General features: G+C 42.3%; 1 protein-coding gene and 1 long non-coding RNA gene across 5 annotated transcripts; one reads left to right on the top strand and one right to left on the bottom strand.

Moving 5' to 3' along the window:
• Positions 1-3,588: 3,588 nt before the first annotated feature.
• Positions 3,589-8,802, top strand: LOC120932402. Its single transcript, XM_040344746.1, has 5 exons — positions 3,589-3,975; positions 4,208-4,377; positions 4,512-4,580; positions 6,165-6,224; positions 8,134-8,802. The coding sequence occupies exons 1-5, from the start codon at positions 3,734-3,736 to the stop codon at positions 8,508-8,510; spliced, it is 918 nt and encodes a 305-aa protein (XP_040200680.1). The 5' UTR covers positions 3,589-3,733; the 3' UTR covers positions 8,511-8,802.
• LOC120932403 lies at positions 4,047-11,659 on the bottom strand. Of its 4 annotated transcripts, XR_005747975.1 has the most exons (7): positions 11,330-11,659; positions 11,133-11,240; positions 10,581-10,738; positions 7,675-7,797; positions 7,154-7,225; positions 6,131-6,237; positions 4,047-4,371 (listed from the first exon to the last, which is right to left on the bottom strand). It is a non-coding gene; the product is annotated as an uncharacterized LOC120932403 (long non-coding RNA). The 4 variants fall into 4 exon arrangements; XR_005747973.1 differs by having other exon boundaries at positions 11,133-11,659; XR_005747976.1 differs by lacking the exon at positions 7,675-7,797 and having other exon boundaries at positions 11,133-11,659.
• Positions 11,660-12,220: the final 561 nt, after the last annotated feature.

Genomic DNA, 12,220 nt, shown 5'->3' on the forward strand with positions numbered 1-12,220 from the left:
GGGGACCTTGCCCTGCCAGATGTTAAGGGTTATTTCTTGTGTTTCTCAACAGGATCTCGGATTGGAAATTTCACAAAAATACCAAACTGTGGGTGGCCTTGGAGGAGGACTTGTGTGGTGCAGATCTTTGCACACAACTGTGGATACCGAGAAGGAGCAGGACTTTATCTACGTCTACATTGCCACTTACACATTCCACCCTAATGATCTGGGACTCACTGTGTAAGTCCCACAATTGGCCATACAATTCTCCTTTAATGCCCTTAGCCTGTCATAATTACGTCCGCCCTGGGAACACATATCCCTCCAGTCAGACTTGGTCTGACTGGATACCGGGGTATCTTGAGGTTACTTCCCCTTTACTCTTGGTGTATGGCACTTGGAGGGTTATGTTCCTAAACAGCCTAACTAAGTGTATCGCTCTTGTAATTTCATTATTTTGTTATATATGATTGTTACTTGTCCTTTATTTTGTCCTAAATAAAAACTTATTGAACGAAAAACTGAGCCAGGCGGCTTGACATTTTCCAGTGTTTGTATTCTGCTGAAGCTGAAGAAGATCCCCTGTGTGGGAAACATGATGTTGGGCCGTCATTTTGCTTTCTGCTGTTTTAATAAAAGTGTGCTACCAGGCCCTTAAATATAGTATCTGTTTAGGAACTCTGATGGACGGTTGGTATCTGACCCTGGAGAAATAAATGCCTGCTTTGCCTCTTTTTACAGGGACCTCCATTCCTCCTTTGTATTGGCAATTGAGCCATGGGCAGAGCTTCTGAGGACTTCCGGAGAGAGGTCCGGGGCATCTCTTTCCCCCCCCCCCCGGTCGAGAAAGTGTCTCTGTAGGCAGACGACATGCTGCTGTACCTGCATGACACTCATTGCTCTCTTCCAGTGGCTCTCGCTATTATAGATAGTTTCAGGGTTTTCTCAGGGGTAAAGGAGAATTGGGATAAATTGCTCCTGTTCCCATTGTCCGTGGGGATTGGATTGGTGGACCCTCAACTTCACTTACTCTGAATTTAAATACCTGTGTATCCACATTCAGAGGGACCCACTGAAGTACTTAGATGACAATGTTTATCCTGTCCTCCAACACCTCATTTGTAAATGCAATGTATGGAAGATCCTTCCTCTCACCCCAGTGGGACGAGTTAACCTTGTCAAAATACCTTATCTTCCCCAAATTTCTTTATGTCATTTGGAACTCCCTGGTCCCTATCCCTGCTGCTTTTTTTACTAGATTAAGTAATCTCCTCATTCATTTGGGCGGGTTCGGTCCCCCGAGTGGCAAAGACTAAGTTGCATATGTCTCTGATCGAGGGTGGGCTGTCCCTCCCACATTTCAAAAAATATTACTGGGCTGCACAACTGGTTACGGTGGGTTGGTGGTTCGCTCAAGATTTTTCCAACCCGGCGGTAAAATTAGAGGCAGCCACCTTGAGATCCTATTCTGAGCTTAGCAATCTTGTGTATCGTGGGCCTAAGTATAGCCCCCTGGTGACTGCTCCCATGAAGACAACATTGCTGGCCTGGAAACAGGTTACTCAATATATCAGTGAGACGGGTACCATTTCTCCCCACACCCCGCTCTGGGGCAACCCCTCTTTACCTCACCTTAGGTCTGTACCTGACCTCCAGGTGTGGACTAGACTTCAGATTACCAAGTTAAGTCACGTCATGCCTGTGGTCGCATCCTTTTCCTGGCTGAGCTTAAATTGCAATTTCACCTACCACCGTGGATGTGCTTCAGGTACATGCAACTCAGGCATGCCATAAGGACCAAATTCTCCTGTGCACTCGTTTGAGTCCCTCTTGGGAGGCTGCTGAGATTGACCGTACTTTGTCCTCCATATACTTGAGACTTATGCCCTGTACACACGATCGGTTCATCCGATGAAAACGGTCTGATGGATTTTTTCATCAGATATCCGATGAAGCTGACTTCCATCAGTCTTGCCTACACACCATCCGATCGTGTCAGAATGCGGTGATGTAAAACACAACGACGTGCTGAGAAAAATTAAGTTCAATGCTTCCAAGCATGCATCGGCTTGATTCTGAGCATGCGTGGATTTTTAACCGATGGACGTGCCCACAGACGATCGTTTTTTTCTATCGTTTTTTTAACCATCAGATAATTTTAAAACAAGTTCCTAGTTTTTTCACTGATGGACGAACCGAGCATGTGTACGCGGCATTACTTGCAAGTAGACATGTGCACAGCAAAAATTTTCGTTTATTTCTGTTTCGTTTCTGTTCGTTTATCGTGATTCGTAACGAGTCGTAATTTCGTAAGACGTTAGTTATCGTATTCGTACTCTTTAGTATTTTCGTAACACTCTTTTTTCCGTTTCCGTTTTTTTTTGTTAGTTTATTTTTCGTTGAATCGAGATTCGTATTTTCGTTATGTTTTGTATTCTGCTTCGTTCGTATTTTTTGAATGAATTTATTTGTTTATTCGTTTTTACGTTGGTATATTTTTCGTTTTTTTAGATTCGTATTTACATTATATTTACCATCGTGCCGCATTCGTATTTTCGTAGGAAATAGATCTTCGTTGTTTTATCATCATTCGTATTTTCGTGTCTTGTTTCATTCGATTGTAAAAACGTGCTTTAGTAGATCTTAGTGCATTCGTAATTCAGTTAAAATACATTTTACGTTGATTCAACACACTACTCATTGTAATTTTGTAAATCTAACTTGGCTGCGATAGACTACTTGACGGTCTTACTGATACTGACTGATTATTACTTTCGTAAGATTGTTTGAGTAAATTTGTAATCGGGCCTTAATTCGTTATTTTACGCAATGTGTCAGAATTGCTCCGCTAACGCTGCTAATGTGTGTTGTAAATCATTCGTACTTTCGTAAGTACATCGCAGCAAATCTTAACCATTCGAAAATGTCATACTTTACTTTCGTTTTCGATGCGCGGCTTATAGCCTCCGCCCCTGGACTCCATTTTGAGACGGTGTATGAGTGCGTGGTTTGGCGAGGGAGGAACAGAGAGCAGGGCAGAGGTGGGCTTGTCGAATTTCGACTTGTTTTTGTGTGGTGGTTTCACTGGTTTGCTATCTTTTGGGCAATTAAAATCATGTATAGGAGTGAGAATGGACATGTGAGTGTTGAGACTGAGAGTGAGAATGTTGGTGTTAGTCAGTGTGTTGATGTGAGACTTGTTGGTGTGACTGAGAGTGAAGTGGAGGAGAGGTGTGGAGCAGATGAGATGAGTGTGGTGGAGGAGAGGCATGGAGGGGAGAAGAGGCATGGAGGGAAGAGGAGGCGTGGAGGGGAAGAGAGGAGTGGAGTGGAGGACAGGTGTGGAGGAGAGGAGAGGAGTAGAGTCGAGGAGAGGCATGGAGGGGAGAGTAGGCATGGAGGGAAGAGGAGGCATGGAGAGAAGAGGAGGCATGGAGAGAAGAGGAGGCATGGAGGGGAAGAGAGGAGTGGCGTGGAGGAGAGTAGTGGAGTGGAGGAGAGGAGCGTAGTGGAGGAAAGGCGTGGAGGAGAGAGGAGGCGTGAAAGGGAGGAGAGGAGGGTAGTGGAGGAAAGGCGTGGAGGAGAGAAGAGGCGTGAAAGGGAGGAGAGGAGGGTAGTGGAGGAAAGGCATGGAGGGGAGAGGAGGCGGGGAGGGGAGGATTGGTGTGGAGTGAAGCCGAGGCATGGAAGGGAATGTGGAGGTGTAGTGGAGCGGGAGCATGGCAAAGAAAGGAGACATGTGGCCCCTCCTATGTCAGATAGTGCGGACTCAGATGTGCAGCAGAACAAGCGAACCAAGAGACAGAAATCAAGGGGACCCATATATACCAAAGAGGAGAATGCTGCATTGGTTGCTGCAGTATCAAAAGAAAAAGTGACACTCTTCTGCCAATCCGTGCCAGCATCTGAGAAGTCAGCAGCCTGGGAACGAGTCCGGGACTCCGTGAATGCGGTCTCCAAGTTTCACAGGCCCACCAATGGCGTCAGACACAGGTAATTAATATTAAAATATTCTTTCACTCTTGTGTAAAAAATACACAGTTTTGTAGTCAATAACAAAAAAGTAACAGTTCAACGTAACCAAAAAATTTATTTGTCACAGCCACATGCTGAACAGTATACATATAACCATCACAATGTGAAAAGAAATGTGGTTTTCAAAAAACATTAATCTAAGTATTTGTTTTTTTATTAATGTAATTGTAATGTTTATGTACATTTGCAGGTTCTATGATTGTCGGGCAACGGTTACAAAGAAGATGCAGAGGCTTCGACTAGGACAAAACCGAGGAAAGCCTATCAAGTTGCGAGAGTGGGAGGCGGAGCTAAGAGATGTCCTTCTGGCAGAGGATGTCCCTGGATTCAGCAGCAGGGGTCAAAATCATAGAGCTGGTGGTGAGGAAAATTAAATATATCATTATAATTTATATATATTGCAGTTATAATATATTTGTAAAGCTATCTTATTGTTTATGATGACTACACATGTATGACTTTTATTTTTATTTTTTTACATTCATGTTTTCCAGATCAAGAAACATCATCCTTGGAAGGATCAGCTCCAACTCCAAGTACATCCTATCAACAACATTCTGGTGGTGAGTACCCAACACAAAGGATATCTAATGAACTGCTATTTACTACTTGGACCAAGTCACTGTGCCATGCAGACCGTCACAGTTGAGACAATTAGGTGCCGTTTCTGTCTCCCTGGCTACTCAGCTTTCACTATCACAGTCGAGAGCAGAAGGCTCGTTATGCACAGTGAGCCGAAAAAATAGCAATGCAAAATAGTGGGCAGCAATAGAGCAGCTGAAGAGAACTTTTTAAAATTAACCAGCAGGTGATTGGTTGGTTGCTATGCGGCCCTAACAAACAACATTATGCTGGATAACTTCAGCAACTTCTGCTCCACCCACTATAGTATTTATTGTGTCTACGGTTCTGTGTGCCCAAGCAAGGTAGCAAGGTCAGAGCTGTGGATGCTGAATTGTGACGGGGGCAGAGCTGCGTGGGGCTGTTAGGTGAAGGTGGGTCAAGTTGCAGGGTGGGACAGAGAACACAGCTGTTCACATGTGCTGTGAAGGTGGGTGAAATTTACCACTGTGAAGGGGGTTCAGATCAGAACATAATTGTGAAGGGGAAACTGTCATGTGAAGGTTCTGATCAGGTTCTGAAGGTTCTGAAGGTTACATCAGCTTCTGAGGAAGCTGATGTAAGAAATGTGATTTTTAAATCAAAAGGTGGGTATAGTAGTAGTATGTATGCACCCTTCCAAATTCAAACTTGCCTGCTTTCATTTTGTGACTAGATTTTGAGGGATGCCGAGAAAGGGGTGAGAGCTCCGCCAACAGCATAGTTTGAAAGGGAGTCCTTCTCTCATCGATCACAGGGGGGGAAGAGAGAGGAGAACACATCGATAACAGCTTTGATTTGACATTGCCGTGTTCCCCGCCGCTTGCTGCCACATACATCCCCTCCTCCGGGACTTTTATCCTGTCCAATCCCAGGACGGGCGATCTGTAAATTAAAGTTTCCTGGCCATGGGGCAGGGCTGTTTAGTAGCGGGAAAACATCAATTGAAATGAAAGCGTTTATCGCTCTTTACCTGCAGCACATGTAGGCTGCATGGTGGGCACAGGGTGCATTGGTGGGCACAGGCTACATAGGTGGGCACAGGCAGGCTTCATTGGTGGTTTTGGATAAAGTTGGTGTTAATATTTTTTTTTAATATTTTATTCTGCATAAAACAATTTTGTGTCATTTAATGAGATAATTTATGAGGGCGTGTTTAGGGGTTGAATTAGGGGTGGGGCAAGCTAAGGGTTGGGTGTGGCAACTAACTGTTGGCTAGTAACCCTTGAGGCCTGGCTAGTAGCTAATTTAGCCCTGGTACTATGTATATGGGGGTTGTAGTAAATGATATGTAGATACTTGATAGCATATTTTACATATATTTTGTTAATCTTAAAAATTGCCAGAAATGTAACATCTGTTTTAACACATCAGCAACTTCTGATTATATTTTACATTTCCTCAGTCCATTTTTGGTTGAATATTTGATTTCATAGTAGAAAATATTGTAGTTATACGACATATCTCAGGCAAAAATTGTAAATACAGCTGTTGACTTTTTCATGAACATTACCTTGACTCTTCACTCTTTCTTCCGTCTTTAACAGAAAGCTGCATTCAAGACCCTCCAGCATCGGCTTCTGGCAGGACCATTGCTCCTCCTCAGGGTAAGTGCATGATCTGGGAAGAAACAGGACACAGCACTAACTCCATTATCATCATGTACCCTATTTACACATAGGCATTTTCATGTAATACACCTAAAAGTTCAATTTAAAAATTCGTACAAAAATGACACCTCATACCTTTAGAACGTGACTGTGAAAGGGACACTGTGATTTGAAGGGGGATTGATATATCAAGGAGGACTGCGCAAACTGTGGAAATAAATGAGAGTGGCTGTGATGTCAGAGATTCATTCCTATCACAAAGATTTTTTGCTGAACTCCACCGTGTTGAAATTTTTTTTCTGCCTTTGGTTCTTTTAATGATTTTGAATTTAGTAGCCCTTATTGAAAGGTGTTCAACAGCTCTTTTGCGCTTTTTTTTTAAACTACCGTTAAGCCTATAATATCTATACATAATATCTCTATAACCTGTATGGTTTAGAAGATATTCGCCCTGCAAACCTAGCACGGCACACTAAATTACTTACAAGGTTATTAGCTCATAATGAGCTAGTATGCTGTGCATACTAGCTCATTATGCCTTTGCTTTACAGGTATTTTTTTATCTTTTAGTGGGTATAAAAGCGCTACAAAGGTTTTTGCAGTAGGATATCAAAAATACTACGATAATAAATTTAGAAGACATATGCCCTTTTTACCTGCAACCTACTGGGACCCTTTAAGAACTTTATCTTCAACATTATCTTCACTCTTTCTTCCGTCTTTAACAGAAAGCTGCATTCAAGACCCTCCAGCATCGGCTTCTGGCAGGACCATTGCTCCTCCTCAGGGTAAGTGCATGATCTGGGAAGAAACAGGACACAGCACTAACTCCATTATCATCATGTACCCTATTTACACATAGGCATTTTCATGTAATACACCTAAAAGTTCAATTTAAAAATTCGTACAAAAATGACACCTCATACCTTTAGAACGTGACTGTGAAAGGGACACTGTGATTTGAAGGGGGATTGATATATCAAGGAGGACTGCGCAAACTGTGGAAATAAATGAGAGTGGCTGTGATGTCAGAGATTCATTCCTATCACAAAGATTTTTTGCTGAACTCCACCGTGTTGAAATTTTTTTTCTGCCTTTGGTTCTTTTAATGATTTTGAATTTAGTAGCCCTTATTGAAAGGTGTTCAACAGCTCTTTTGCGCTTTTTTTTTAAACTACCGTTAAGCCTATAATATCTATACATAATATCTCTATAACCTGTATGGTTTAGAAGATATTCGCCCTGCAAACCTAGCACGGCACACTAAATTACTTACAAGGTTATTAGCTCATAATGAGCTAGTATGCTGTGCATACTAGCTCATTATGCCTTTGCTTTACAGGTATTTTTTTATCTTTTAGTGGGTATAAAAGCGCTACAAAGGTTTTTGCAGTAGGATATCAAAAATACTACGATAATAAATTTAGAAGACATATGCCCTTTTTACCTGCAACCTACTGGGACCCTTTAAGAACTTTATCTTCAACATTATCTTCACTCTTTCTTCCGTCTTTAACAGAAAGCTTTTCAGGAGTTAAATGTGCGTGTCATATGCTGATAAATATGTTATCTAATAAAGAAAAAAGATTTTCTGTTTAAGGCATTTTCTGTTTCTGCAATTTTTATATTGTATTTATTTACTTCTATAAAGGTTATTTTATTAAATAACCTTTTAAATTTTTTTAACTTTAGGATATAAATGCAATGTGTAGATTTACCTAAATAAGTTTAAATTGATTTTTTGTTTTCTCTCAATCATTAATACAACTTATCCCCCCTCCCCAACTCAATCTTTCATTTGCTCCATTATTCAATATTACTACTACATAAAAGTCTAATCTGAATAAATTCATTACTATGAACGCTTTCATCATTCATCAAACTTTGCCTATCTTATCTATTTCAGATCAGCAATACCACCCTGAGAGGAGAGTACAGTGCAGCCCGCACTCTCCTGTTCTTCTTTTGGAGAGGCTGGAGATTCAGCCAGAGATTACCCCTATCATTCCCCAGACTCCTGATTTCTCCCCCGGCCCAGAGGAGGAGCACAGAGGACAAGGTTCATTCATTCAGCCACCCCATGCCCTGATGCCACCTACTGCTGTACCGCCTTTCCCAACTGTGCAGGAGATCATTCTGAGGGAGCTTATAGAATTAAGGTGTGACAACCGAAAACTACAACGAAAGGTCAAAAGGCTTACCCGGCTTACCCATCAGTTGAGCAGGCAGCAAACTGAGAGTTTTGAAATAATTTTGGCCCGGGCAAGCCAACAACACAATTAGGCATTGGACAGAGTATATTTTGTTTACTTGAAGATATTTCCAGACACATTGCTCCAATGCCTGGGAGCTACGATGAACATATAACCAACAAAGACGTTTTGAAAAATGAAGGCTAGACCTTCCTCTGCCCATCTCATCGCAAATTATTATGCAGAATCGATCTTTTTACTGTTCCTTGATTTTGGTAGAAACGTTTTCTTATGCTGCCAAGTTACACCTACCCAGCATGTGTGTTTGTAATTTCTATGAAAATATTTTTTTTTTTGTGAATATAAAACTATTTTTGGTCTAATATTATTATTATTATTATTATTTATTTATATACATCATCACATTATCTGCTAAATTATTATGTATTCATTTCCCACACACAATAGTATTTTATTCCGAACTTCAAACTCTAAGGGCCAGATTCACAGAGTAGATACGACGGCGTATCTGCTGATTCGCCGTTGTATCTGTTGTTCTATCTATGCTATAGATAGCCATAAGATCCGACAGCTGTAATTGTTTTACACTGTCGGATCTTAAGATGCAATACCGCGGCCGCCGCTGGGGGGGAGTTTGCGTCGTAAACCAGCGCCGGGTATGCAAATTAGGAGTTACGGCGATCGACGGCGGTTTTTTCGCGTTACATAGTTACATAGTTACATAGTTAGTCAGGTTGAAAAAAGACACAAGTCCATCCAGTTCAACCACAAAAAATAAAAAAACAAAAATAAAAAACACAGTAAAATCCTATACACCCAACTCCATTCCCACAGTTTCACGTCGCAAAGTTAGTCTTTTTTTTTTGGTGCCCTAACTTTAGTCAGCAAGCGTATTGCTGTCTAAAAGTATGGCCGTCGTTCCCGAGTTGAAATTTTAAAAATAACGTCGTTTGCGTAAGCCGTCCAGTAATACGGAATTACGCTACGCGCGTCGCCGTTCGAAAAAATTACGTCACGGCGCGCAATGCACGACGGGAGTTCGGAAACGGAGCATGCGCGGTAGGTCCGGCGCGGGAGCGCGCCTAATTTAAATGGCACACGCCCATTTAAATTGTCCCGCCTTGCGCCGGAGGCCGCCGGCGTAGGTTTGCATCGCAAGTGCAAGTACTTGCGATGAAAAATTGCGGCGGTGTAACGTAGATGATACGTTACGCCGCCGCTCTTCTATGTGAATCTGGCCCACACAGTCTACCTTAAACTATTCATTTATATTTTAATGTTTCCCCACTGTTAGTGGACACTGGACAGTAAAACAACACAGGAAGCAGGGGGGGGGGGATACTAACAGCAGTGGGAGTGTGGATACTGGAATAAGATAGCCAGGGTGAAAAATTATAGACCGAGGGGCTAGGGAGGTAGCGGAGGACAATATAAGTAGACATTAGGGAAAAACATGTATCCCACTATCACATCTTGTAAAGACACGTGGAGGCATTTTGCAATTTTGTATCTTCAAATGGTATGCAGCAGAGCTGAGTTAGGCAGAGAATGTACCCGATCGGCAGGGATGGACTGGGACAAAAATTTGGCCCTGGACTTCATCCAGACTGGCCCACTTTGACAGGACAACTCCCGCAACCCCCCCCCCCCCGGCCACCCAAGCCCCCTCTCCCCCTTCACTAGCCCCTAGCCGTTCTACTTTATTAGGCAGTACCACTGGGGAAGCTAGACATTATTTCACCCGGGGCAAAGAATCAGTTTGGTGCCCCCCCCCTTATGGGACAAGATTAGGCAGAAGTGAGAAACTCCCAGGCCATAGCTGTTAAATCAGCTGTCCGTCCCCTCCCCCATGCTCCTCTGTCGTCCCCCCTTGCTCCTCTGGTCCTCCCTCTGCTTCTTTGTTCCCCCCCAGGTGAGCGCTGTGGGTAGGGAGAGACAGAGGAGCTGAGGGGGGCGGCGGTCTGCTGTCACTGAAGCCGGCCCACTGAGCCATCGGTCCACCGGGAAACTCCCTGTAGTCCCAATGGCCAGTCCATCCCTGCCGATCGGTAAACTAATGAGAAAATATCTGCTTTCGCTGCAATGGAATTTTAATCACTATTCCAAAAGATAATACAGTTCCCAGTCTCCCTGTTCTTACCTTGCATGGAGCTGAGCAGCATTCAGATCCCTGGTGGTCAGAATGGAATCAAAATACCAGGGCCAAGATAAAGCATGAGTTTAGATTTGTAGCTCTGGGAAGTGTGGAGGTGATACACTGACAATGGCATAGAAGAAATTATTTCGATGTCAAAAAACCTAAAATAAGTAACACAACTGTATTCCATATATACATCAAAATAACATTTTTGCACATTATGCATTCCATGACACACACCAATATACTTACTCACACCCACTTAAAATATACATATACACAGTGACACACACTGACCCATAAAGACGACACACACTTTAACTGACAGACACACTGGCCAATAAATGAAGTGCCTTGTAAACAAAGCCAGACTGACCCAGACACTTAATCACAGAAAAACACAGACATACTCACATTGACCCTTAAACACACAGACTAACCCCATACTCACTCACACACAATGACAAATAAATGTGATTTATTTAAAAAAAAAAGTCATACAAGTATATCATTATAACATCCTAAGTGGGGTTTACTCTTAGTCTTAATACTTACTATGAAGTGCTGAAAAAACCTCATGTGTTTTTCTATTTGCTTCCTCCTCATCCACATCCAGGTCCAATGTTAGGCATGCATGTGAGACATGACGTCAGTAAATTGCAACTGCAAAAAAAGAGAGAGGGATATAAATTAGAAGAAATAATTAATGGAATGATGGAAGGTGAGTAGGGGAAAATTGATAAGCCACTCACGTGTTTAAGGGTGCCACAGGCAACATACTTAACCAGGATTAAATCCATAGTGTGGTGAGATGTCTTCCAAACGTGAACTGTAATATTTCTTCTTTGAGGGCAGGTGGCAGCAGTCTGCACTGCAGCAAGAGCACAGTAGGAGGAGAGCCCCAGTGTTTGTGGGAGTATTGCGAGCCGTGGAATTGTGGAGTAGGTTTCTTTATGGAATGGTAGCTTTTTTTTTTTGTGGCTTAATTTCAGAGCCAAGGAGTCAAAACATTACTCCAAAAACGAATGAAAAATAAACAAACTAACCCCAGCTTGGGTTGATAAAATTCTTGCAAACGGTGGTAGTAGATATTGGATTTGTGAATGTAAACAAAAACTATTATTATTTATTAATTATTATTATTATTATTATTATTATTATTATTATTATTATTACCCTTATGCATAGATCTACTTCAATTCAAACGTTTGCAAGTTGTAAGATGTGATGGGAAATAATAAAATCAACAAAAACAAACATAGTGCATGTCAGGATTCAAAATAGATATATCAACAGAAATGAATAAATATATAGTACTTTTAGCTACCTGGAAGACTATATTAATGCTTACCTGTATGTAGGTGCTTGAAATACCTCCATTCATGGTTTAGGGGATAATTTAGAACGATCGTGCATTTTCTTAAGGTGGTCATGCCAGGACTGGCAGACCTGCGTGCATAGCATAGAAGCTGATTATGTAATACTCACCTGCGATCAAAGCCCCCGCTGCAGTGGCCGACACATCATCGGGCAGCAGCATGTAGGCCCGGAGTTACTTCGGGGTTTTGCGCTGTGATTGCCCAGAGACGCTAAACCTGCACGTTTAACAGCGGGATTACATGTCGCCAGCCGTTGTGTCGGCC

Source organism: Rana temporaria, chromosome 3, assembly GCF_905171775.1.
Source record: "Rana temporaria chromosome 3, aRanTem1.1, whole genome shotgun sequence".
NCBI lineage: Eukaryota > Metazoa > Chordata > Amphibia > Anura > Ranidae > Rana > Rana temporaria.

Bases quoted from the DNA above. Each gene is read 5' to 3' on its own strand.
- LOC120932402 (XM_040344746.1), top strand. From the start codon at position 3,734: ATGTCAGATAGTGCGGACTCAGATGTGCAGCAGAACAAGCGAACCAAG. The intron at 3,976-4,207 runs GTAATTAATATT...GTACATTTGCAG, and splicing joins ACCAATGGCGTCAGACACAG to GTTCTATGATTGTCGGGCAA. The intron at 6,225-8,133 runs GTAAGTGCATGA...TATCTATTTCAG, and splicing joins GACCATTGCTCCTCCTCAGG to ATCAGCAATACCACCCTGAG.